The sequence below is a fragment of the Vicia villosa genome, linkage group LG3 (assembly GCF_029867415.1).
Source record: "Vicia villosa cultivar HV-30 ecotype Madison, WI linkage group LG3, Vvil1.0, whole genome shotgun sequence".
NCBI lineage: Eukaryota > Viridiplantae > Streptophyta > Magnoliopsida > Fabales > Fabaceae > Vicia > Vicia villosa.
The window spans coordinates 72,456,964-72,484,768 of record NC_081182.1 but is presented as its reverse complement, the minus strand read 5'-3'; the positions used below and the strand labels follow the sequence as shown (position 1 = coordinate 72,484,768).

The 27,805-nt window shown below is 32.4% G+C and overlaps 4 protein-coding genes across 4 annotated transcripts; 2 read left to right on the top strand and 2 right to left on the bottom strand.

Moving 5' to 3' along the window:
* Positions 1-354: 354 nt before the first annotated feature.
* Positions 355-1,888, top strand: LOC131656093 (uncharacterized). Its single transcript, XM_058925873.1, has 2 exons — positions 355-481; positions 948-1,888. The coding sequence occupies exon 2, from the start codon at positions 1,095-1,097 to the stop codon at positions 1,635-1,637; it is 543 nt and encodes a 180-aa protein (XP_058781856.1). The 5' UTR covers positions 355-481; positions 948-1,094; the 3' UTR covers positions 1,638-1,888.
* Positions 1,889-12,807: 10,919 nt separating this feature from the next.
* On the top strand, positions 12,808-15,458 carry LOC131661857 (uncharacterized protein At1g66480-like). The gene is made up of 2 exons (XM_058931497.1): positions 12,808-13,433; positions 15,020-15,458. Exons 1-2 carry the CDS (start codon positions 12,852-12,854, stop codon positions 15,080-15,082), a joined length of 645 nt encoding a protein of 214 aa, XP_058787480.1. The 5' UTR covers positions 12,808-12,851; the 3' UTR covers positions 15,083-15,458.
* A 92-nt stretch (positions 15,459-15,550) lies between these two features.
* LOC131661856 (inositol 1,3,4-trisphosphate 5/6-kinase 4-like) lies at positions 15,551-17,646 on the bottom strand. The gene is made up of 2 exons (XM_058931496.1): positions 17,487-17,646; positions 15,551-17,231 (listed from the first exon to the last, which is right to left on the bottom strand). The coding sequence occupies exon 2, from the start codon at positions 17,209-17,211 to the stop codon at positions 15,724-15,726; it is 1,488 nt and encodes a 495-aa protein (XP_058787479.1). The 5' UTR covers positions 17,212-17,231; positions 17,487-17,646; the 3' UTR covers positions 15,551-15,723.
* A 4,331-nt stretch (positions 17,647-21,977) lies between these two features.
* Positions 21,978-22,389, bottom strand: LOC131656092 (uncharacterized). The gene has a single exon (XM_058925872.1). The coding sequence runs from the start codon at positions 22,347-22,349 to the stop codon at positions 22,116-22,118; it is 234 nt and encodes a 77-aa protein (XP_058781855.1). The 5' UTR covers positions 22,350-22,389; the 3' UTR covers positions 21,978-22,115.
* Positions 22,390-27,805: the final 5,416 nt, after the last annotated feature.

Below are 27,805 nucleotides of genomic sequence, written 5' to 3'. Positions count from 1 at the left end.
TAAAATAGCGTTTGGAGATGCATCTCCGTAAGTTATGCAGAGATGCATTTCATAATTCTTTTTAAAATAGCGTTTAGAACTTGGCTAAAAAATAAATATGAATAAGATACGTCTAGAGATTCATTTCTAGATTTTATGGATAATTTTGCTTTTTAACTAGAATGATGAAACAATGCTTAGGGTGCAATAAGCATTCCCCGAGTTTTAAGGGGGTGTCTCACCATGTAGGAAATTGATTAATATTGCCCTTTTGATTTTGGGCCACTACACGGCCCAAAGAGAATACGACAACCCTACTTGGCGGGAAGTTAAATTGGCGCTCCTACCCTTTCTCACAAGTATAATAAAGCACCAAAACCTTCCATTTTCCTCTTGCACGCCCGCACTAACATTTACCGTTACGTTACTATTCATCATCCTCTCTTCTCTCCTTTGTTTCCTTCAGTCTTTCTTTCTCCTTCACCGTTCTTCTCTTCAATAGGTAACCCCATTGCAACTTTTTTCTTTAATTCTGGTACGTTCTTTTATGTTTTAGGTATACTTTAATACTCACGGTAATACACGATTCTTAGAATGTGATCATGACCTTATTTGTTACCTTTTTGTTTACTATTTCTGTTTACCTAAATTGATGTTATCGATTTGAAATTAGACTTATAACTAATGTGTTCCTAACTGTGATTTGTGGAAATTTCATGTTCGTTAGTTGGAATTGGATTCTTAGTTTACGAATCTCTCTGCATTAGTTGAAATTTCATGATGTTGCCACTACAATGAGGTTTATTGATATTCTTGAATCTTGTGAAGTATTACATGTATTGATAAATTAAATTAAAATTATTTTCCAAGCCATATCGATACGTATCTTTCAGAATCACATCATTTGGTTTGTAATACGGTTTGTGAAATTGTGTTTTCCTTTGAGTGGTTTCTTGGATATTATGTAGGTGAAAATCAGGGCTCCCAGATTTCCTATTGTAAGAGATCAAAAGAGGAAGACAAGTGACTCATCATCGAGCGTACCTAACTTTGACAGTGACCAATTTCGCTCTAAGAAGTGTGAAGAGTATTATGTGACTACGCGTAAACGAGGAATGCTTCTGAGGGTGAAGCCAAATTGGAGGCGTCTTAGGGCTCAAAACCAAAAGCCTGATACAGATATGCAAAATTGGGATTCTATTCCCCATGAAATGGAAGTCTTGTGTCGCAAGTGTCAGGTTGGTATGGAGAATGACCAGAGAATAGAAGATCTTTTGAGAAATTTGTGGCAAGCGCTCAACCTCAATGTCATACCGATGAGAAAAAGGACAGCGGAGGAAGTTGATGAGTTTGTTGACTGGAGACCATTTGAAGGGGAATATGAAAGTGAAGGGAGTCAAGAAGATGATGATTCAGAAGAGGAAGATCAAAGTGAAGAATACGAGACGAAAAAGGCTCATATTTTCCATAACCGAGAAGCCCTGCTAAGATTTGGACAAGTGTATACAGAGAGTAGACAGAGATTGAAAGACATCTCAAGACAGATGTATGAAGGCCTTCGCCGCAACGACCCGCCCATAACTGACATGAAAGATGAGGAAATTGCTTGGATGGTGAACTGGATGGAGACCTTCTCCAAAACATTCTTCAATACCTAAACAAAGGGAAACGAGAAGATTAGAGTAAGACTACTGAGACTGAGAAAGTGGTTTATGATATGGGTGACTTGGATTAGAATCCACATTTTGTTTTTTGGCTTTTTAACTCTTTTGTTTGATTATGCTTATTATTTTTTTTTTGTGTGAATGTTGATTAGGATCTAATGTAGCATTGCTTATCATCTTAACTCCCTTTTAATCAAAATAAACCTTATGAAATCAATTCATTCTAAATCAATTTAATCAAAGACACTTAATCTTCTGCAAACAAAAAGTGTGTCTACTACAATTGAAAGGTTCTAATGTGCCAAGAGTACTGTCAAAGGGGTGTAGGACCAAAGTCAGGACAGTACTAAAAATTGAAGGTTAAGTTTATTTATTTTTCTTATTTTTAATTTATATATTTATCTTCTTTATTGAGTACTAAACATTGTATAAGCCACCCTTGTTGTATAATAAGCCAACATATTTTATAACTGTCAACCATATGCAAAAGGAAGTTGAAATAAAAATTAGAGTTACAATAGTATATGAAACAAGAATAAGCATTGAAATAGGAGAGAGAATTGACTACTTACTAACAAACCATTGGCAACTTTAGCTGTGAGATTTTCTTTATTCATCAAAAAGATATAACAACTTTGCTAAGGCATAAATGTTATATAGTGTATGTTTGGTTAACAATTCTAGAGATGTAGAATTCATTTTGACGAGTTTGGTTCTTTTGAAATAAAATTGATTATGGTATTTGAGTTGATTTTATTTTAAGCTACAATTTGTATCTTTTGAATTTGAACGTAATTTTTAACTTAAACGTATTCTTCAACCCATTTTTATATTCAAAACATAAAACACTTTATCTTCAACTCAATTTAAGCCTATGATCGGTGATCATGGAAATCACGGCAAAAAATCAAGGTTAGCTAGAAGCTACACTTTGTAGCTTCTCAAAACCTCGGTAGAAATGCTTTTAAACACACGGTAGCGATGGGCCACCGAGTTACCAAAAACACACTAAATCTAAATCAATTTTATAGAAACAATCTTAATTCATTTTGGTAGCTATAGGACCAAACACATGCATAGGAAAGAACTCACCTGCAGAAACTATTTTGGTTGGCTTTTGGCTCTTTTATGCTGAGCAACACTCAATTTGTAGATTTTGAACATGGAAAACAAAGAAACAGTTTAGGATTTTCCTAAAAGCAACAACTTGTTTATTTTTTATTTTCTTGCTCGTACCAACATGATTTTCAAAGCTTAAATTCAGGCATATCTATAATATAAGCAGTTCATTTTCCCTTGCAAGTTTCAACTTCCAAATGTCCAGACAGAATATAAGTAAGGTAGCTACTTCTAATGCTTATCATCAAAACTAATAATATTACATACTTCTGAGTTTTGTATCACATGTCTATGAGATAGACTTTAATGCAGAAGAGCAGAATGCTATAAGGTCACAGGCATTGTCAACCCTCCAACTTGGCTAAATTGGATAAACGTGCAAAAATTAGAAATGAAGATTCCAGTCAAGAAAACACAGATCATGGTAAAGTTAATGAAATAATCAAGAATAATAATAAATGACACAAGTTCCTTCGAAAATTAGTATATGATTCCAACCTTCTATAATCAGGGCACAATCAACATTCGGCAGCACCAACCAACACCACCATTGTTTTATTTTAAAGATTTAACAATAGAGACATGTGAAATTGAAAGGTTCAACTATACTACAACTTTCTTGTTGAAAATCCACTAATATAATTAATTTTGTTGAGAATGAACAAGTGTGAGACAAAAAAACAAAAGCAATAAAAATAAATGGTCTAAAACAACACAATAATATGTCAAATAATATAAACAAATCCAGAAATGTATTTCTAAGATAGTATAATTTCTCTCCTTACTTTATCATGAGTAAAATTATAATTAAATGTCATTGTAAAATTTTCTTTATTAGAACAAGTATCTCTAACAGGATCTCTTGACATATAATCAATTAGATTAATGTGATTTGAGAAAAATTATTTTATTAATCTAAAAAAGTTTTTAAAAAAATACAAATGTGACACTACTGTATGTATAGGCTATAGCAGTGTTTTGGGTCAGAACATACTATAACATACTTATAAAACTATCCAACTAAAAAACCTAACTTAAAGTAAAAAATACAATGAAAATGAAAAGACGTTATATTTTAACGCCCTGCAAACTGAAATAGATGTTAATGTTAAGAGTCTCACATCGGATAATATATGGCTTGAAAATGTGCTAGGTAACTAGTCTTTCAATTGGGTACCAACTAGCCCAATTGGATACATACTTGCCTGACATGAGAACCTAGTTGCCCAATTGAGTACCTGCTAGCCCAATTGGGTACATACTCACTTGGCATGAAAATCTAGTCGCCCAACTGGGTACTTATTAACCTAATTGAATACCTACTCATTCGACATGGGAACCTAGTCGCCTAATGGGGTACCTGCTAGTCCAATTTGATACATGTTAGCCTAATTCGACTTGGGTCGCCTGAATTAGCACCATTCACGTAGTGAACGTGGGCAAATGATGTATCCCAAATACAATTTATCTTAAGGTCAATGAAAGGGAATAAACCTCTCTCCTCACGATTCTAAGGGGATTAAATCCTCTGATGGTCACATTCCTTGATCCCGAAACTAGGGCAAGCCACTCTCTAGCTCTTTATCTTAGGCTCGAGAAACATATATAAATACCTCATTTCAAGAATAAGAAGAGATCTTCATTTTTCCATTAAAAACACACATACATAACTTCTCATTACTCTGAGTGACCAAACCTTATGTGTTGTTCAAATGCCCTAAACATATTTTAGTACAACCCATAAACACAAAACTATATCATTGTAGTCAGGGCCGGCCCTAGGGGTAGGCCACCAAGGCTACCGCCTAGGGCCTCACATCTTAATTTCATATTTATATAGTTTTATTTAATTGATTTTTTAAAATAAATTTTTAAATTATATTATAAATCAATTAAATAATAGAGAATAGATAGATACAATTTCTTAGACGTGGTTTGTATTATTTTCTAATATGAAAATATGATAAGTGTATAATTTTCCTTTACTCATATATAAATTTTTTCTATTTTCACTGCTTAAATAATGTTAAAGCACACTTATTACATTTTCACTTATTAAATTTTCATTGACAAATATCATAAACCACCTAATGAATATAGGTAAGTTTTTTCCTTAAATAATAACACCTTTTTTTTTTTTGACAAAAAACACCTATTTTGAATATATAATAATAACAAACATTTATCATTTATCATATATATTATTGTTTGATTTGTTATTTTAAAAATCACAAGTATAGATAATAAGTTTTTTAGTTCTTTAATATAATAGGGCACTTGATATCTAATTTTATATAAGTGTGACATTGTTTTTTAATTATGATTTTTTTAAATAATGAGAAGAGTGTTTAAATGAGTTAATTTTATTATTAAGTAAAATAAAATTAATTATAATAATTTAATATTTTACACCTTAAAACATCTAAATTATATTAATTTTAGAATTTTTTACAATATTAAAATATTTAATTTTAAATTTCGCCTAAGGCCTCGAGATGTGTTGGGCCGGCCCTGATTGTAGTTTTTCACTAATACACATAGTATTTGTGAGAAATACATTGGTTAGTGAAGGATCTTGAAGAAAAATTTTGGGCATGCCAAAAAATAAATGATATAGTAAAAAAATTGTTTTAAAAAATTAACATGTATTATTAGATGATGTGGTGGTTAGTAACATTTTTTTTTTTGAGAATAAATATAAAATTGATGGAATCAAGAGTTGAACTCATTAATTTATACGTATTAAGGTTGGAGAACTCTTAGTTCTCCCGTATATTAATTTCTTGCTTACACAAAAAAAAGCTTATACAAAAATATAATTAATTTTACCACTCGGACAAGGGTTGGACAATCGGTTGCTTCTGATTGGTTTCGGGCCAAAAACTTAAATTCGGTGTAAACCGCGATTTCATTTTTAAGGCCCAATTTTACTGATAAAATTTCGGTTTTTGGCGAATTCGGTTAACTTGATTTGGTGGGTAAATCGGATCGGTTTAACACTTATTAAGTAAATCTATAAAAATGGCTCATCATTTATAAAATTCAGAGACATTTAACTTTTACTATTTTTTTAAAAAACTATTAAAATTTGAGAATAAGTTAATGAAAAGTATTCTTTATTATTGAAAAAAATTATTATTATATGATAATATTACAAATATCATTTGACGTTAATTGGATCATTGTCATATTTTAAACCACAAATTAAATAATACTCAAAAGTCCATGTTGCATATCTAGTCTTGTGATTACACAATGACACAATTAAATTATAAAAATAATAATAATCTTATAATATTATGAACCCCATTTTTATTTTTATATTGAGTCAATCATATGGTAATAAAAATAAATAAATAATATTTTAAATAAATATTAATTAGGTTCAGTCGATTTTGGTTTTCGTCGGTTCCAAAATAATCATTTGAGCCCGACCAAAGCAACTCTATATTATCCAAATTAAACAATTGAATGACACCCGACCAACCCGACTCGATTCGTTTGCATAAAAAAGACAATAAATCGATCGATTTGAATCAGACGATTCAAATTTGTCCATCACTAACTAACTGAGACACGTGAAATTAATGAGTGTCATAGTTCCCTCCCGCCCCATATATATCTGCAATAGCATATTGCATATGGTGCTTGGAATTAGGGATGGCAAGCAGACCAGCACCCGCGGGGTCCACCCGCACCCTAACCCGAGTCAACGGGTGAAAATTCGAGTTGACTGGGTTCGGGTGCCACCCGATATGTCGGATGCGTGTTTGGATACTGTGAAACCCGCATCTGAAATCATAGTTGCTTATATATATATATATATATATATATATATATATATAGAGAGAGAGAGAGAGGAGGGTTATATTTACTCCAGGAGTAAATTATAACTTATTCCAAATCTAAACCATTGATTCTTTTCAATCTAGTGGTTAAAAATAATAAGTAATTAAATGTGGAGAGAGAAAACTATTACTTATTATTTTTAACCATTAGATTGAGAAGAATCAATGGTCTAGATTTGGAGTAAGTTATAATAACTTACTCCTGGAGTAAATATAACCCTCCTCATATATATATATATATATATATATATATATATATATATATATATATATATATATATATATATATATATATATATATATATATTTTTATATGAGGACCCCGTCAACTCGAATTGGTTTCTCTTTCTATGATCCTTAATATTTATTTTAAATCAACATAGAAAGAGAAATCAATTCAGTCCATTAAAATCAACAAAATCAAAATTTAATGGTCGTGATTCATTGTTCTCATTTCTCATAATAATCAAGTGTTCTCACTTGAACAATTGTAGAAAAAATGTATTTTATGTATTTTGCTACGGGTTCGGATTTGGGTGAAAAAACTTGAACCCAATGAGCGTGAGTGTTATTTTGCCATTCGAACAGTATTTAGGTTTGGATTTGGATTCGGATGTCGATTTCGGATGCAGATTTGGGTAGTGTGAAACCCGCAACCGACCCAATCCGTTGTCATCCGTTTTGAAATACTATTTTAAAAGTTATATATTTAGTTTTATTTTTTAAATTTTAAACTTCATTTTCAAATAATTTTTCAAAATTAAATTAATTAGTACGTGTCCTCTAAACAAAATTATAAGACTTTTTTTACAATGATTACGACTATACTAGTGTACCCCAAAGGTTAGGTTGCGTTGGTCCAAGTTATTATACTGAAATTTAAGATGCATGTTTTCATGTTTGTTGAAGAGAGCGTCCTTGGTAGTGGTAGGTATAGTTTGTTGAAATATAGGATCTTCGAATCTTGAAATTAAAGAATTCAATTTCTTTTTTAATTACTTCCTAAATTCCTTTTTAATCATTGCTTTTATAAAAAAAAACTATTTTTATTTGTTAGTTTTAATATTAAACGTAATATTAATTATTAATTTTCCAACAATACTTCTAATTATTTTATTTATGACTGTGAAAAATAAATTAAAATGAAAAATAATTAAAAATATTATTAAAAAAGCTAAATAGTTATATTTAAAACAGTAATATTTATTAATTATTTTAATATGTATAAAATATTAAAAAGTGACAATTGAAAAGAAATTAATTAAATAACTTAATTTACATTTATTCATAAAGAATTATTAGAAGCCAAATCTTCATAATTTTAAGTTTTGGAACAATAGTGCCAACCATTAAAATATTTAATATGTCAATGGTCTCAAATTTTAAGTTGCCTTTGGTATTTTACATAAATTAAGAAGGACTATAGTTATAACTACAGACATTTGAGTCGTTGTTTGGTGAGATTGCATTAGATATGTTCCAAGACTTAGATTTTGAAAGGACTTGGTACCAATTAGGTTAATTGTTCTTAACGGTTTTCATGTTAGCTTTTCTAGTACCTGTACTGTAGCTATATATTTTTATTTATTTATTTAGTTTAAAATATATTTTGGTTAACAAAACACAAGATTTATGATAACAAATACAAACTTCATATTTAAATCATACACAAATAAATAATAATCAAAGTAATTAAAAATAAGATAGTTGCATTTTCAGAACTAATTATATAATGATAAATATTGCATTTTGATATGTCAAGTGTGCCGACACAAAATATGAAAACAAAAAACAGAATAGTAGATCTGGAAAAAAAAGTCCATATTGTTAAGAATTTAATATAACATGCCAAAAAAAACCTCCCTGAATCTGAATATGACACTGAAATAGACACATATCATTTCAAACTTGAAAGTATAAAAAAGAAAATAGTAGAAGAAAATATAGAGACTTCTAAATGGCCATTTTCTTCCCTTCCAAAAGTTGCCTAACATGTTAAAAGCCATGCAGCATGCGTAGTTTTAGAACTCTAGAAGTATATATACGTATTTTTTTATAATTACTCTATACATACGATGAACAATATTATTCAAAAATCATAATGAATTATAGTATCTAGAAAGTTTTAGTTTTATTGCGAGTTTTATAATCCAAATGGCCTAAACCAGTTGGCTTTATATTATAAACTCTTTAATCATCTACCCTCGGTGAAATTTCTATTTTTAACGTTTTAACTTTTATCAAATGTTGGGACAAGTGTTACTTTTATAAATCTGATATGAAACGAAATACCGATGGGAATCCACATCTTTTTCTTTTTTCTATTTTTCAATGGGACGTTAAAAGTTTGGCTTGGCTCCACATGTTTATTAGGTGTTGACATTTTTAGACATCTCTTTGAAAAAACTTTAATTTTAACTTTAAGGAAGATAAAATTAACTCCAAAATATATTAATTTTTTAACAAAATTATTTTGTCAAAATTTTAAAAATAAAAATATCTGAGTCATATTTTCTATATAAACAAAAATTTCAATGAATTAAATACTAGAGATACTCAAACCCGCTTACAAAAGACAACGCTTACAAAAGACGGGAGCAACGCTCGAAACAAGAAATTTTTTTAACCAATTGAAACCCACTTCAAATTAAACAACGGATTTTTGCAAAATTCATAGAAGTTACACTTGGTGTTAGAAATTTTTCGACAAAAAACCATTTTCACGCCTTCAATTTGATGTTCTAAAGGATATCAGAAAACCAAATAACTCTCTCCTTGTTCACCTTTACATTCTTCTTCTTGATGCTAGTAAACAAATGGCAGAAATTTTTCCATAAGAACACTTCAGGATCCAGCATCAACCCTATCTAATTTTCAATCTCTTTCCACACAGTCATCCAAATGGGACAAAGAAGAAAGAGGTGAAGTAACGATTCCTCCTCCTCTAAGCAAAACACACATTTAAGGTCAGAAAGCAGAGTAGCAATACCTCTACAGAGAAGAAGATTCCACGCAAATGATCTAATGTTGAACGGGACCTCAAATTTCCAGAGAAAATCAAGCGTTTTTTAGAAACCGTCTTCGTCGATTGCTAATTCACGCCACCGAGCCACCAAATTATACCATATTTTTATTGTGTAACTCTGGTCAACATCCATCCCCCAAACCACCATATCCGATTGATAGTTGACCGGAGCTGCAGAGTATAACATCACACACAGGTTCTGCTCCCATCTCGCATCAACCCGATTCAAATCGATTCCGAGGCCAAAATCTCCCCACAACCAAGTTCCAGCTTCCTAGCTACCCATGCTTGCCACCACTGTTTCCTTCATAGAACTAATATAATACAAACCTAGAAAAGTATCATTTAAGCAAGAGTCTCTAACCATTTGACCTCCTAAAAGAGAATGGAATTCCCACTGTCCAACTCAAACTTTAAATTTCTGACAAAAACTAGCTTGGGTAAAGAATTTTCCACCTTTACCAAATCATTCCACCATGCTGAATTAGAAAATGTAGTTCTAGAGACGGTTCTAGAGATCATTTGGTTCCTCAACGAACTGTGCCTAGCCATCAATAAATTCATCCATAAAGAATTTTCAAGTTTAAGGATCCTCCATCTCCATTTAAAGAGCAACGCCACATTGAACTCCTCAATCTTCTTCACGCCTATTCCACCTTTCTCCAACACTAAACAAATATGATCCCACCCTACTCAATGAATCTACCTCTTGTCTTCCTTATCCCCTCACAGAAAATTAGATTGGATCTTCTTGATCTCATAGCAAACAGGGGCTCAGTAGAAAAAAAATTAGAAAGATAGAAATACTAGATAAAACAGGTTTAAGCAAAGTTATTCTTCCACCAAAACTTAGTAACCTCCCTTTCCATTTATTTAACCGAGCCTTAAACTTCACAATTAACAGTTTTCACATCGCTATTTTCTTAGGATTACAACCTATAGGAATCCCAAGAAAAGTAAACGAACTATCATCGATCCTACAAGACAAAAATTGGTTGTTGCTGCAAGAAAATGAACACTGATATTTATACCGATTAATCTGCTTTTGAGATAGTTGACTCCTAAACCTGACGCCACTTTGAACCCCCTAAACTCCGCTTTGAGAGCCCAAACCTGCTTCTAAGTTTCGTTTCCCTATAACAAAGTATTTTCTGCAAACTGCAATATATCAACCACGTCGCCATTATAATCAACTACCCACATCTACTTCTTATCAGCTATAAACACATTTCTTATCGACGCAAAACATAACTTAGGGATATTTGTTTCATGGATACAAATGTTATTTTCGAAAATGTGACATTGGAATTCACATATATCTTTGTTTGTTTCAAATTTTGATAAATTATATCCGAATACTTTGTATTCCCAAGAATATGTTTTGTTAATGAATTTCTTCATTTTTATTATCATAATAAAGGATGAGAATCTTATATTCCTATGAGAATATAAAATAATATACCATAATTTCTCACTCATTATTTTAACACATTTATTTTTTAATTTTTAATTTCTAAAATTTAATTAAAATAAAACCTAAAAAAAATTCCGAAAATTCTATTTATTTACCAAACATACTGATAGTAATAAAATTCCTAACAATAATATTCTGGAAATTTTAGTTTTAATTCATCCAACAAACACACCAGCAATGGCTAAAAATGTAATTGTAGCAGCTATATTACAACCATCAAATCTACATTAACCTGGAACACTTTATTTAGCTTTGTAAATCTATAGTTTCACACTACTATTAGATAAATAAATATATATTATAAATAAAGTCATAGATACTTTCTTAATTTATATGAGAATTTCCACTAATTCACATACTATTTCTTCGGCCGGATGCGAGAGTTTGGAATCATTCTCATCTTGGAGATTTGTCGGTTAAAGACTGTTTTAATTTCAAAAGGGCGAGAGGCATTCGTAAAAGCTGGTGGAGTTGGATTTGGTCAAAATCAATTCCCCCATCGAAGTCGTGTTTTATGTGAAAGCTTCTTTATAATAAGTTGTCCACAGATGATCAGCTGAAGCGGCGGAGTTTTTCTTTTCCTTCTCGCTGTGATCTTTGTCGGGCAGCGGAGGAATCGATCCAGCATCTTTTTTTTGAGTGCAATGTTGCTGCTCTTTTTTGGAATTGGTTAAATTATAAGCTGGAGGGTCATAGGCGGGTTAGTGGTTGGGAGGATGTGGAATTTCTCCTCAATTCTGCTGGTACGGGTCAGAGACGGACTGTTATCACGGCTGCGGTTATTTACATTCTCCATTCTCTTTGGTATGGTCGCAACCAGGTCAGATTTCAAGATAGCAATTTTAGTTTCAACTCTTCGGTGTCGTTCATTTTAGACGCTGTCGCTTTAGCTGCTAGTAACACGGATGGCTCGTTTTTGAATATATCTGACTTTGAAATCCTTAAGAGGTTTAGAGTTGTTATCCGTCCTCCCAGAGCTCCTAACATTGTCGAGGTCATTTGGAAACCTCCCCCGTTGAATTGGATCAAAATTAATTGTGATGGTGCTTTTTCTCCTGGTCTTTCCGCTTGCGGAGGCATTGCTAGAAACTGTAACGGAGAATTTTTGGGTGCTTTTGCTGCGGGTTTAAATGTGTCAAACTCTCTCATCGCCGAACTTTCCGGTGCAATGTTTGCTATTGAGTTCGCCCATGAGAGAAATTGGCATAGGTTGTGGTTGGAGTCCGATTCCGTGGCGGTGGTCAAGGCTTTTAATCCTCCATACTTGGTTCCGTGGATAATTAGAAATAGATGGGTGAATTGTATAAATTTAATTACTAATTGGCATTTTGTGGTCTCTCATATTTTTCGGGAGGGTAATAGTTGTGCTGATAAGCTTGCTAACTTAGGTCTTAACCTTACTGATTATTCTTTTTTTGATTCCATCCCGATTAGCCTAAGGGCAGATTTTGTAAAGAATAGGCTTGGGATGCCTTTCTTTAGGTTTGTTAATTTGTGATAGGGTATTGGTGGATGTCCCCCTATCTTTTTGTTCCAATCTTCTTTTATTTATATCAATCTTCATTTAAAAAAAAAACTTACTAAATAACGTATCCCGTGACGGCAATATTAATAACTATAGCAAGTATTAATATATTATTATTTTTATTATTATCACCTCCTATTAATATTATAACCTTCTAGTCTAGTCTACAAAGATAGAAACTCAACCAATCAAAATTGAAAATATCAAAAGAAAAAGAATGGGAAACGTTATGATTAGAAGAAGCAAAAAAGCAAAGGTGATGAAAATAAACGGAGAAACCTTCAAGCTAAAAACTCCCGCTAGAGCAAACGACGTCGTTAAGCACTACCCCGGTCACGCTCTTCTCGACTCACAAGCCGTTAAACAGTTCGGGCTTCGGGCCAAGCCGCTTGAGCCCTACCAAGAACTAAAGCCCAAGAAAATATACTTCTTAGTTGAAATACCCAAGCTTCAGCCCGAGCCAGTGCCACGGAGGGCGCGATCTACTGGTTTACGTGGCATGAATGCTATGGAGAGGCTCGATTTTCTGATGTTGTCGAAACGGAGCGTTTCGGATGTGTCTTTGGTGAAGCGGTCTAGTTTGGGTGATGGTGGACCGGGTTTGGTTCGTGATGGGTCGACTCGGGTGAAAATGAGGCTGCCGAAGGCGCAGTTGGATAGGTTGATGGAGGAGAGTTGCGACGGAACGGAGGTGGCGGAGAAGATTTTGAGTTTGTATATGGGGAATAATGCCGCCGTGGAGGGTGGTGGTGAGGTGAATGAAGGCAAATTTGAGATGAATAATCAAAGGTCACGAAGAGTATGTGTTTTTTTTTTTTCAATTTTCATCTGTTATTATTTTGTTGATTTTTAGTGTTGTTAATTGCATTTTCAGTTTTTTGAAAATACGGGAATTGTTTGGATTTTGCATGTGAATGTGGGATTTTTTTTTTGACAACTTGCATGTGGATTGTTGCATTATTGCTATTATCATTATATTATTGATTATTGAAAATAAATAAAACTTAAATAAGAATTTCAAAGGTTTTGGTGTGTATACACGATATTTTTTCTTTGCTGGTTTTGGAAGTGTATTGTTGTTTGTATTGTAATTTAATTATTTTATTACTGTGATGTGAAAATTTTGAGTTTCATAATATACTTTCTCACCATAATATATTATTGAAAATATTTTTTTCAGTATTATATTTTGACATAAAATATAGGTCAATTCTTTGATATTCTTTAATTTAATTAAGTAACAGTAGATTCGGTCCGTGATACAATAATATTCAATATTATATTATATTTAATATATTTAATTATAAGATAAATTAAAGTTTTAAATTTATGTACATTAAAAAATACCGATACTTTGAATACCAAAGAATTTACTTATGTAATGACTTTTATGTGCATGCTGGTGTTTTTCATGGATTTGAATTAATAAAATTCATGATAGTTAAATGCTGTCAAAAATAAATAAATTCATGTTAGCTAATTAGAGAATATTTTTAAATTAATGTATAAATGTATTTATAAAAATTTGATTGATACAATGAGTAACGATATACAGTATATCATATGTTTTCAACACATTCTCTCACTCTCTACTTATTTTAAAAAAAATTATGAGGTTTTGTAAAATTTATGTGAATTATTGTGACTCATGAATTTTAGTTAATAACAATTAGACATCATTTAAATTTAAAAAGTATGACTTTATAATTAAACCAAAGCCACGTGAGAAGAGTATTTATATGGAATGATGAATCAACAAAAAAAATCTGGATCTAAGAATTTTCTTTTTAGCTGACCATAAGATGGTATTGAATAATAACTTAGCAATAAGATCAAATTTCAATGTCAAAGTATTGACATTTTCAAACTAAATAACCGAAAATTCATGTCAAAGTATTGACATTTTCAAACTCAATAACCGAAAATTCCGGCAACCATTTTATATACAGAAAAGGGGATAAAATCTTAAGAATGAAAAGCATAACTGGGACAGATTATGAATATTTATTTCACTTATGCTATGGGTTGCAATCAATCTTATCTTGCTGATGCTAAGGAACTAAAATTTTATTGCAAATTTTACATAACGTGGATGAATATTTTCTCTTATCTTATCTTATGCTTTCTATGTTGTTTATGACGTTTCTTACTAAGCTATATAACATGGTAACATGCCTCACGCCGTATTCTTACATGTGGAATACATAAGCAAAGTCAAATGTAAGAATGAGATAACTTCAAAAGTTGATTATGCTTATTTTTAACATTGTTGAAATATTTTGTTCAAACTTACATCTTCCAAACAATTACAACAAATTATATATAATAATGGTATGAGGTAATATGAAATTAAGCTAATGTTATTGGTTAAATTTGAATTTTCAGAAACGAGTAAGTTTCAGTCCAGTGGAAGAAGGTGAAATTCATGAAGAAGCAGCTGCTCAATAGTCTCTTCACTTGTCAATAGTAGTACTAGTTTTTTTAGCCTTAAGAAAGACATAGTAGCACCAACATAACCCTTTTGTGTGGGAGCTTCTGAAGCAAGTTATTTTTGTCCTCAACTCTAGCAAATGGATTCATAGACATGTCTATGCATTTTAACACTTATAGTACTCAGATTAGGCTTGATGTTTAGGCAAAGATGACCAGAAGTGAGTTTTTTTCCCTTGGTTATGGATAGTAAGAAAGATCAATTTGTGTGGAAGACTCAGACCTATGTTTGTATAGGGATTTTAGAGAGAAAAAGGAGGTAAAATAAATATTTTCTATGTCAATTATATGTTTCAATGAAAGGAATAAAATGATTTTGAAGACTTAGACCAACATATATCACCTCACATGTATAAAGATTTAATTACCAGCATTCAACAAATTTTCACATAATTTATTTTTCATGCAAGGCAATAAAACACCAAATAGCAGAAGCATTACACTGAATTGTAAAAATAACCAACTGTTAAGTATTCCAATTTCAAACATGCAACACTAAAATTATTCAACCTCATTTTTAGCATGATAAGATCCGCTATCTGGTCAACGTTTCTGATGCAATCACTGGCAAAATTTCCTGTCAAAGGCGTGATGTTCATTCAAGCACGTGCTTGTTTAGAAACCATACTGTCAAATTTATTTCTAATGGCTGCCCAGAAGGCAGGGATAGAGATGTCATCAGGTACTTCCTTAAATGATGGGAGGTAGTTTACATCCACAATTACATGATCACGAGTTCCTTCTTGAATAACAACATCAAAACCAAAGATTGTGAGACTAAGCTTTTTCCTAAGCCAATTTGCAGCATCTGTAACCAGCTTAAGATCAATAGACTCGTTACTAGCATCAGAAGCCACAACGCTGCTTTCGGCGGTGGGTAGAGATTTCAAACTATCAAACTCTAGAGGTTTGAGATCATCACCACTAGATGATTTCATTAAAATATCAGCATTTGGTATCGACTTTTTGACAGCATAGAAAACCTTCTCACCCAAGACATAAAACTTGTATAAAGTGGACGAATGATCCACATATTCCTGAATAACAGCTGGTAGAGGAACGTTTATCCTCTTAAAATCTTCAACTCTGAAAACTATTGCCATCTTATGAGCATCACTGACACCACAAGCAACATTAGGTTTCACTATACACGGAAGAGACAATCCAGCTATAGCTAATTCAGATGCAAAATTAACTTCGCTAAAATTATCAACCTTCAGAAAACGGGCCCCTCTTATCAAACAGCTACCTACGGTATTCAGTTCTGACAAGCCAAGTAGAACTTGTTGAATTTCTAGCCGATCCAATATAGGATAAATCTTAACCAATGGATCAACCACACAGAAATCCTGATTCTGATCCAAATACCTTTGCAGTTCTTGCATTTTTGGTGTAAACGTAAGTTTGTTCTCTTCAACAGATAAAATTTCATCAGTGGCTTTATGAAGAACAATGTCAACATCTTTTAACTGAGACGCTAAAGGAAGCGTGACCATAAGAGGCACAAACATTAAACCATTTTCCGTAGGATACAAAGGGAACGCACCCCTCTTCGCAAAATCTTCAACACGAGAAGGCTTCATCATATAACCCACAGTCAAGAAATTGTTTCCGGTTAACTTTTTATTTAACCGACAAATGTTCAATGGCAACTCTGCTAGGTTATCAATATTTGGAGTGTCGGATTCACGAGAACTGCCACTTTCATTTTCACCTCCAACATTCAGAACAACAACCAACCAATTATAGCTTCTTAATTTACCTAATAACAACTTTTGACTAGAAACCAGATAAATAATACTCTCATTTTCAGCATTACACCAATCAGGCATAGCAACTTCATTTACAGGATCATTTAAGATAAAGCAATGAAGTGAATATAAACTAGATATTCTTTTCAGAATACTAACCTTATCGGTCGGAAGATCAACACTATAAGCGATTCCAATACGTGTTCGGGACAAAAAGAGTGGTTTGATGAGAGATTCAACTCCTCGTTGTAGTGATGATACATTTTTGTCATCATCACCTTCTCCTCCAACAAAGAGAACTGATTCATCCAATATGACACCTTTCACTACACCCATCTCTGAGAGTGGATGGTACACTGCAAAATTACAATCATTATCAGTTTATCACAACTTTTTCAATTTTTTAAAAAAAAAAATGATACAGTTATAATCAAATCAACTCTAAGTAGAGATTGTAAGAAGAAATATAAAAAAAAAAATCATAATAGGAATCAGCGGTTTGCTTGAATAACAGTGGCGGTTGCTAATGGTAATAGAATCAAACGCAATGCATATGTAATATAGAATCAGCGCATCAAATTAGGTTATCGAAAGGGGAGCTAAATCCCTACCTTAAAGATTTTGTTACTGCTGTTAAGGGAGGTTGACGATGATCTGAGACTGCGTTTTTGGTCAGTTGAGTAGTTCACTGTTGCAAATTCGGAATGTTTCTTAAACAACAAGGGCAAAGCGGCAGCGAAGTGGTGAGTTTTGTTGCGTTTATTAAATGTCCCTTTTCTAAACAAGTATTTTAAGCTTGTGATTAGATTCTCTCATATAGGGCCATTGCCAATTGGATCGAAACCCGTCGAGGGACCCACAAAAATGTACAGGAACATTATTTTAGTTATAAGTTATAACTAGGGCTGTTTTCGGTCCGGTTCGGTCCGGGCATTTGCTATCCCGAGAGCCGGACCGAAATAATATCGGGTAAATCCGGACCGGACCGAAACAGTAATGGATCAATTTTTTGGACCGAAACCGGACCATTACTTCGGATATCCAACAAAAGTATCCAATAAGTATCCAATATAGTATCTAATTTTAGTATCGGATACAAAAATTACCCATTCCCAGACCGAATAACATTTGGTCGGTCCAATGGACCGGTTCCACCGGTCCGGTTTCCGGTCCGGTTCTCGGATCCTATGGACCAAATACAGCCCTAGTTATAACCATCAAATTATAATTATGTAAAATCGATATTTAGAAAATAAAATAGAAATGTAAAAATGTACAAAAATGCTATGTTAGAGTTTAAGGAAACTGAAAACAGAAATCGTGCGAACTAAGTGGGAGAAGATGAAATGAAAGATATGAGTACTAAACGAATGAAAGAAAGTGAGAATCACAATGCACTAGTGACATTGGTGCATAGTGATCAGGTTCATGCAGAGAATGTTGTAAATGGGGTTGTTTTGTATAAGAATGCGGTTATATAGGAAGATGAACCTCTAGGATATCGAAGGAAGTTCTTAGGAGATTGATGAAAATGGAGAACTAAGGATAGAGAAGAATAAGTTTGGAGAGTATGAATGCCCTAAAATCATACTATTTGAACATGAAGAAAAAACAATTGCTAAGCTATCGAAGAAATGAGTCATTGTGAAAATGCTTGGAAGGAGGATTGACTACAAAGCCCTTGAAAACAGGCTACGACATTTGTGGACTAGAAGAGGAGACCTAAACATAGTGGACTTAGGACAAGAATATATCATAATGATGTTGACAAGTGAATGAGATCAATACGCAATTCTAATGGATGGACAGTGGCTCATCTACGACCACTATCTTTCCATTAGAGAGTGGAGTGGTAATTTTTGTCCTTAGGTAGTACTTTGGGTTAGGATTTTTGAGTTATCCATTGAATACTATCATGCAAAAGTGTTGTCTTTTATAGGAAATCGCACAGGTGTGATAGTCAAGGTTGATATAAATACTCTTACGTAGAAAAGAGGCAAATATTCAAGGCCGTGTGTTAAAATAGATTTGACAAAACTGCTTCTAGCAATGTTCTCCATCAAAGTCAAACACTACAAAGTTGAATATGAAGGTCTCCATCTTCTATGCCTCATAAGTCAAAAATGGAATCATTATAATGAAGGATGCACGAATAAGAAGGCTGCAAAGGATGGAATGACTGAACTTGAATTGGAAGCTCAATAAGTGCAGAACATGACGAGAAGAAATGATGATTCAAACGTTAAAGGACCCTGAATGATAATTCAAAATCTAAGAAGGAATCGTAGAATGAATTAGGCAAATGATATGAGGCTGGAGAGAATGGTTATGGTAGGTGCTTAGATCGTAGCACCGCTAGGAGTTAATGTCAATAATGGCCAGGAGGAAAACAAGGGATCAAGATTTATTAGCCTTAATGATGAAATACTAGAATAGGAACTACAATTAATGATGGAACTCAAAAGGAAATATTAAATCAAAGGGTCATTACATGTAATTACTATAAGTTTTTTACATGTTTTTCCCAACTTTGAGGTGAAGTTTATTAAGCGCCAAACGAATGTGGTTGCTCATTCCCTTGCGAAGGCGGTCAATTTTTGGACTAGGCATAATTTTATAAATTTGACTCCTTCTTATATTGAGCAATGAAATGCATTTAATTTTCTTTTGTAAATAAAAGACAAAAGATTGTTAGTGAGGATACGAGAAAAGCAACAATTGGTCAACTAATTATTACCAGCAGACAAAATGGAAACAATTTGAATGGTCCAACCACAAGGAAACACGTGGAGAAGAATGAGAGGAAACAAAGGAAAAACAAAAAAATGTCGTCTAGCAAAAGTAAGACAATGGTAATACGAGGAATAACTAAAGAGAGGAAAAAAGTAGGATCATATGGTAAAAACAAGGAAGTCGTTGGGAGAATATTGGAAAAGAAAAACCTCAATGATTTAGTCAAGATTAAACTATTTTGTCCTTTTCAATCTCTCGAGCTTGAGAGACTATGTACTAATACAATTTTATTAGGTCCCTAAGAGGGGACAATCCATCGAAAAGAGGGATGGCTAGGCATCACAGCGAGGGGTACGAGTGACAATGTACCCAATCAATTCAAAAATAGTTTGGAATTCGGTTTGACAATTAAATCGTTGAACTAGGTTCATGAACCAAATGAGCTGAATATGAGCTAAAAACTAAGTTTGTTAACTAAATGAACTGAAGTTGAACTATACAGAGTTCGACTTATTAGATTCATGAGTCAACTCGATTATATATGAGATGGATTATATTGTTTTTAAGAGTATGTTTAAATATTTATTTTAAATCTTATCCCCATATTTTCTTTTCATCTAACGATTTTAATTGATAATTATACTTTTAAGTAGAAAAATATTTCTAAGAATAATTATACATATAAAATCAACATCGTATAAATTCGAATCTTATAACTTTATTTTATTTCTATATTTTTTATTTTAAAATGTCAAATTTATAAAATAAAAAAATTAAATTTTAAAAAATGACTTTTAAGTCCATAAAACAAGCGAGTTGAAGCTAACAAGATGAACCTAACGAGTGGAACCAAGTTGTTCGTGAATTTCTGACAAATCGAGTTTGAGCTAGAAAAAAAGTTTGTGACAACTCGAACTGATATTTGAGCTGAACTAATTATTAACGAGTCGAACTGAGCTGAGGTGAGTTCGACTCGACTGATTTTCACCCTAGCAAAGGGACGAGCTACCCTATATAACCAGGGATGCCAGAATGAGCCATACGGTTGCCTGAAAGGGACCGCAAGGCCGCCTAAGGTGAGCTTGCACTGCCCACTCGCCCAGTAAACGTGAGTTATGACGTGGACGCACAATGACCAACAGTCAAATGAAGAAACCACTTTCTCCACAATGACCAAGTCCTCCATGACCACACTCATTAGTTACGATGCTAGGGTAAATCATTATTTGAATCCCTAGCCCAGATCCAAGAGACCTCTATAAATACCTCATTTCTAAAATGAAGAGAGAGATTTAAACTCATACAAATCACACCCTATATACGCTTTACCTAAACACACCACGTAATAAGGGAACCTCAATAATGGAATCTCTCACCTCATATGAATAAGGTCTCTAAACCATCGTAAGACACCACCATATAAAACTTATCATATGAACAAAGTCTCTAAACCATCGTAAGACACCACCATATAAAACTTATTGTCATCGTGGAAAAGCTCTAACCAAAGCTCTAACTAGTAATATACATATTAAGGTCTTTGAGTCTCATTGTCATTGTAATAAGAACACACAACACACATGTACTACTGGTACAAAATCTCTTATATTTTACCACTTCAATTTATTTTGTTCTTGTGATTTTTTTCTGCACTATTTTGACATTAATTTTTGTTTAGTCCAATTTGAAATAAAATTATTAAATAACTAAATATTACATTTAATAATAATTGTATTATTAATTTAATTAATAAGCATCAGAATCCATATCTTGTTAATATATGAAATATTTTCTTAAAAACCTTTCAAGTGTATCTTGTTAATATATGAAATATTCTTTTAAAAATATTTTCTACAAACTTGTTTTTAGTGTTTAAAATTGCAAGTAAGATGTACAAAAAGTAAATTTATTGTTTACATTATCATTTTTAAAAAAATATTGAAAAATATTATTTATTAAATAAAATATTAATTCATATTTTATTTAGTAGTGAATGCAATTAAAATTTTAAAATTTATTAATTGTGGATTTAACTGAGTCTAACTGCCGAACTATAAATATTTATTATATGTTTCGTATGGAAGCTTGCAAACCATTCTTTTTAGAGCAAGAAATATCGCAGTTAAATTCAAAGACATATCCACTGTAAACAGAAAAAAAAAAATGTAAGTAAATCTATGTTATATAAACATAGACATCAACGAAAAGAAAATTCCAACTATAGTAGCTCCAAAAACTCTCTTTTAAAAATGGACAAACGTAAATTTTTATGAAAATGTTTAACAAATACATGAACTCTGATATGATGTAAGGAAAACCCCTTAGAGACAAAATCCATTCATACAATGTTGCAATACAAATGTTAAAGCGAAGGAGAAAAACTTAGTTTGAGTAATTAGTTTATTATTATCATCATTATTATTATATATCTAATATCCATTTCCAATTAAAACAGATATGATGATGGTACATATAGAACTGGGAAATAGAAGTATAGAACTAGTAAGTTAGATGGGGATGGCATTGATGACTTTCGGGTATATAACAGTGGCAGGATGAGCCATGATTTTGCGACCCTTCATGTGCTTAAAGCAATAGTACAGCAAAGCCCCCACCGGCCACTCCACCGCCGCCGCTGCCACAAACGCCACGAACCCGAGTGTAGGCCCCACCACTTTACACCGGCATGGGTTACTCCTTGTGCCACATTGCACACAACCTGGAATCCCTTTTCCAACCATCGTAAAGAAGAGCACTGATGCTTTATTTGTTCTTGTTGAACTTTAGAAAAAACCATTTTATAATGTTTGGTTGTTTTTTTGTTTCCGTACGTAGTTGTTTTGGTATGGTTGTGTATTACTGCTACGTGTCTCTGTGGACGATGTATAAGTGGTACACGTGTCAGTGCTTGCTACAGTAATTTGACAAGTGTTTTGTCTGTTTTCTTCTTTGTTTTACTTTCTGTGTACACACAATGCACACGTGCTAACTCTAGTATGGAATGGATAATCTATATCAATAACTATTTATAGAGCCATTCTTGCATGGACACGGTCATAAATCTATATTCTTAGGCACAACCAATCAAAAGAGAGTAATTTTTAATTTATTATTATTTTAATTTTGTTTTTAATTGGATTCATGGGGTGGTTGAGATTACGAAGGAGAGAGGAAATTTTTAATTTATTTTTTAATTAATTAAAATTATGTGATTGGTTGTGTGTAAAACAATTTCTTAGGTTCGTGTCCACCTAAGAATTTTCCCTATTTATAAATAGAAAAATATAACAAATGAGTTTTGTGTAGCCTATTTCAAATTGAGCAATTCTTGCATCGACACGACCATAACTCCACATTCTTAGGCACAACCAATAAGAAAGAGTTTTTTTTAATTTATTTTAATTTTAATTTTGGTTTTAATTGGATTCATGGGGTGGTTGAAATTATGAAAGAGAGAGAAAAATCAGTATTTATTTTTTTAATTAATTGAAATTCTATGATTGGTTGTATATAAAACAATTTTTTAGGTATGTGTCCATCTAAGAATTTTCCTTTCAAATTATACATTTTTAATATATGTTTGTTTCTACGTTTTACAATGTCAAAAACGCACGTCTAACACTCCCAATCTTAGCTTCAGTTTTTTTTTATGTTTGTGTATTTTAGAATATGTAGCAAATGAAAATTTATATTACCAAACGTCTAACCAAACACATATTAAGTTTTAGTTTTTAACTTTAATTTCTCGTTTACTAATGGTTATAGGGGATTTTCATATCTTTCATTCTATTTTTTTATTATTTTATAAATAAATAAAATAAAAATAAAAATAAAAATTATCAATGATAAACAAATAAAAATAATGTTAACTTATTCTCTAAGAACACAGGAAACCAACAAATATAAATTTTATGTTGCAAAAGTAATAAAAAATAATAATTTTAATTTGTTAATAACTTAAGGCGTAATTTCCAAAACAAACTTATATTTGATTATTAACATGTGTCTTAAGGACACGTGTTGGCATTACCTAATAAACAATACAATTTTGTAGAGAATTTTGAGTAATATTTGACTTCATTTAATTTTTAAGATAATCAATTTAATCTTTTCTATCTTTTGATCACAATTCATATATATATATATATATATATATATATATATATATATATATATATATATATATATATATATATATATAACACTTAAACAAATTATAATAATCAAGATAGACTCCCCTTACCTTAGATTGATCGCTTGATTCCATTTCTCTTTGTGTTCCTCGAAGCCCTACCTCTGCCTCACACTTTTTTTTTGTTACTTTTCAATTTCCACGTACACTCAAAAAAGGCTCCCCTAAAACCCTAACTTCTCTAATTAAAAGGAGCCTTATTATGGTTTTCGAAATCCACCCTCACTTATTCTTAACTAATGACCAATATTCCCTTACTACCTCCAACTCCAATATTGCTCTATTTTCTCTAATTAAATAATTCTAACTTAATTATCTTAATTATTCTTAAATCGTCTTAATTTCTAATAATTTTCAAACACGCAAGAACATCACATAAATCATCGGAATCATCCAGTCATCGCATAAATCGTTAAAACGTCATAAAATCAAACACTTCATATATTCATCATAAATTAATTAAATAACTAATTAAATAATCAATTTAGATTTTTGGAGTGTTACAAGTTTTGGCACTTGTGATATGAATATGGGAATCTTTCAAGATGTTGATGGTATTTTCAAACACCATGATGATGCTCGTGTTTTTATTCCTTATCCCGCTCCCGCCGATGGCTACTCAAATGAAGTTCTCTACAACAAATTGAGTGAGATGAATACTCACTACACTGCGGAACTTCTTGCTACCAAAATGGACATAACCTCCCTTAAGAATCAAGAGAGTGAAGAAGAAGAAGAGGAAGGTGAAGGTGTAACGGAGGAAAACGAGGATGCTGAAATGAATAATGACTAAATATATTGTGTTTTTTCCTTGTTGTTTTCTATTTAAGTTGTTTCATGCTTTAAGTTATTGTTATTACATTTCCGTTTGGACAATGTTTGGTTTCATGCTCGTTATGTTTAGAACAAAACATTATGTGTGGTTATTATTTTGTATGGATTATTATGATATTGTGTTGTTTCTTCATAATTTTTTAAAGTTTTTTCCCTCTCTTTTAAATAATGACAAACGTAGAGAAGATTTGTATGAATGTATGAGTATATGCTATGAATATATGTATGAATGTATATGTATATGTATATGCTATGAATATGTATGAACTTCTCTAACAAACTTTCAGCAAGAAATTAAAATATAAAAAACTCTCAATTTTTGAATTGAGGAGGAGTATTAATTAAGGGAGAGTTTTATGGTTAGAGTAAGCAAAAGTCATCAAGGTGTCGATGGTTTGTCATCATGAAAAATGGGGAGAATGTGAAGTCAAGACTCTCTATGAATTTGGTTTTGATGAAGACAAAAAATAAAGTTAAGTGTTCATATCAAAATGTATGAAAAGAGCTTCAAAATGCAATTTATCTACTCAAGAATCAAGACGCATCATATATGGAAGCTAACATCAAAAAGATCCAAGACTTACTTTGAAGACTAGCATGGATCTTATTGGATAAAGGTACAAGCATGCAAAATTTAGGATAATTATAGTGCTCAAAATGATCAACATTCTCAATTACATGCATACCAAAATCTTTGTTTCTAGTCATCTTGTTTTGCATACTGCCAAACCAATTTTTTTCACACTTTGGCTAGTGTAACCGGTTACACCATTTCCAGTAATCGGTTACACTCACGAAACTTCTATTTTTCAAGCTACTGGAATTATGTTTTTAAAAGGCATAACTGGTTACGGTAACCGATTACAGACACGATATTTCCATTTTTATGGCAACGTTACAGTGTAACTGGTTACACCATTTCCTGTAGCCGATTACATTGAAGCAGTGGCATTGTTTTACATTTTAAATAGAACCAAACGACCATATCTTTTCATCCTTTGACCATGGCACTATTTTATGATTTTACACTCTTTTAGAAGGATGTTAAGAGGTTATAAATATCCTCTGTTTTCATATTTCAAATTTACCTCTCCCATTGTAATTTAACAGCACTTATTCAAATTTCAATCAAGTGTCATTGTTTCTTGACTTTCACACAAAAAAATTCTGCATAACTTTCCATATGAGTCCATAAAATTTCATTCCATATTCATAAACACTTGAGCACTATCATTATTATTAATTTCTTGGTTGGAAGAGAGCGTCAATCTTATTGATTGATATATATTCATATACTCTTTTACTTAGGAAATTTCCAGAATTGATTATCAATACCTTGCTGTCCAAGATTGTTGGAAGCAAGAGGTTGAAAGTCAGAGGATTGTTTTCATTTCAACATAGTAGTTCACAAGAGGATTGTTCTTGTGATAGTGTTTGATCTTCTACAAGTTACCAACACTAGTGAAATCTTTTTTGTGTTGAAAGAGGAATGGGTTACTCTCGAACTATGAGGGGAACCAGTGTACATCTTGTTTCATTTATTTTTCTGCACTTTATTGCTTTCATAACGTCACCATAAACCAGAAAATTAATTCCATCTCCATTAAAAACTGATAAAATTTTAAAGTATCTAATTCACCCCCTCTTTGGTGCAATATGAACTTACATGCATGTGGGACGTTGGGTTAAGAGCAGGAATTACTAAAAGCTATCATTTAGGAACATGATGAGTCAGGACGTTCTGAGACCAAACTGAAAGGGGCTATGGAGAAGGCAGAAAAATACACCAATGAATCAGGTGAGAAGCTTGCCTAGATAGAGAACAAACTGAAGGCAGCCCTCATCTCCTAGGAAAAGTTGGAAGGAGAATTGTCATAGTGTCAAGATGAATTGGTTGAGACCTCTGAAAATTATTTTAAACATGCTAAACAACATGTGACCCTTTTACATCTCAACTTAGACTTGAGCCAACATTATCTATTAGAGGTGATTAAGGGCGGTCAACTGGTAGATGAGGAAGAGGAAGTTCAAGCATCTACGATGATTCCTACTCAAGGATTGGAGGCTTCCTCCGAAAATAATGAGGGGTCTCATGCTCTAGAAAAGGGATGAGTTGAAAAGGAGTCTTACCTTCGTGGATTTCTTGCAATCACACTCTACAGGGTTTTTTTGTAAACGTGTCATCAAGGCTTTGTTATCAATATATATTTATTTAATACATTTATAAAGTTCATGAATTTTCCTTTGTAATTTGTATGACGTATAACCATATCGCCCTATTAGGCGAGTGCATCCTTTAGGGAAGGTCTAGCTCATACGTTGTCTGCCAAGGTGGCAATGATCCTTCATTGAACGTTCAATGAAATTGCCTCTTGTAAGAATTCTTCATTGAAGATCCAATGTAAAATTTCCTTTTAGGGCGACAAGGATCTTTCATTGATGATACAACGTAAAATTGTCTTTTAGGGCGACAAGGATCCCTATTAAAGTTCCAATGTAAAATTGTCTCTTAGGGAGGCCAATATCCTTCATTGAAGGTCCAACGTAAAATTGCCTCTTAAGGTGGAAACACTACAAGGAAAAAGCTACCCAGCGTCCATTTTTTGTGTCGTGGTATACATGTGGGAAAATAAAGGGAGTTCCGACGTGTATATAACGTCACTATAATATTTTAATGTATAATAATAACAATCAGATAAACACATGGGGTGTCGGTAAAAAAAAATTAAAAAAAATGCTTGTGACATACATTCCACGTCGCAAACTACAAATTAAATATTCAACCATTGGAAATTGTAAAGTCAAAAGGTGGGAAAACAAAATTTTCAAATTTTTTTGTTGTGACGTGTTGACCACGTCGAAACCAATTAAAGCTGTTTTTGAATGGACATGAGCAAGCAGTGGCAGGTGAGAGCAGAAGAAAAGATTAATTATTATGAACGTTGCACATTTAGCGACGTGGCTTTAAAGACAGAAATTAGCAACGTGAGAAGTGGGACGGAACGTTTCTGACCGTTGGATGTTGTGACGTGGAACACACGTGGGAACGTACTAATGTTCAATTCACGTCGCTACCTTCACCATAATTAATTCAAATGCGCTCGCTCCCTTCTCACTTCTCCCTTCTCATTTTCTCTTCACTTCTCCATTAACAATTTCTTCCTCTGCATT

Bases quoted from the DNA above. Each gene is read 5' to 3' on its own strand.
- LOC131656092 (XM_058925872.1), bottom strand. From the start codon at position 22,349: ATGGTTGGAAAAGGGATTCCAGGTTGTGTGCAATGTGGCACAAGGAGT.
- LOC131661857 (XM_058931497.1), top strand. From the start codon at position 12,852: ATGGGAAACGTTATGATTAGAAGAAGCAAAAAAGCAAAGGTGATGAAA. The intron at 13,434-15,019 runs GTATGTGTTTTT...TTGAATTTTCAG, and splicing joins ATAATCAAAGGTCACGAAGA to AAACGAGTAAGTTTCAGTCC.
- LOC131656093 (XM_058925873.1), top strand. From the start codon at position 1,095: ATGCTTCTGAGGGTGAAGCCAAATTGGAGGCGTCTTAGGGCTCAAAAC.
- LOC131661856 (XM_058931496.1), bottom strand. From the start codon at position 17,211: ATGGGTGTAGTGAAAGGTGTCATATTGGATGAATCAGTTCTCTTTGTT.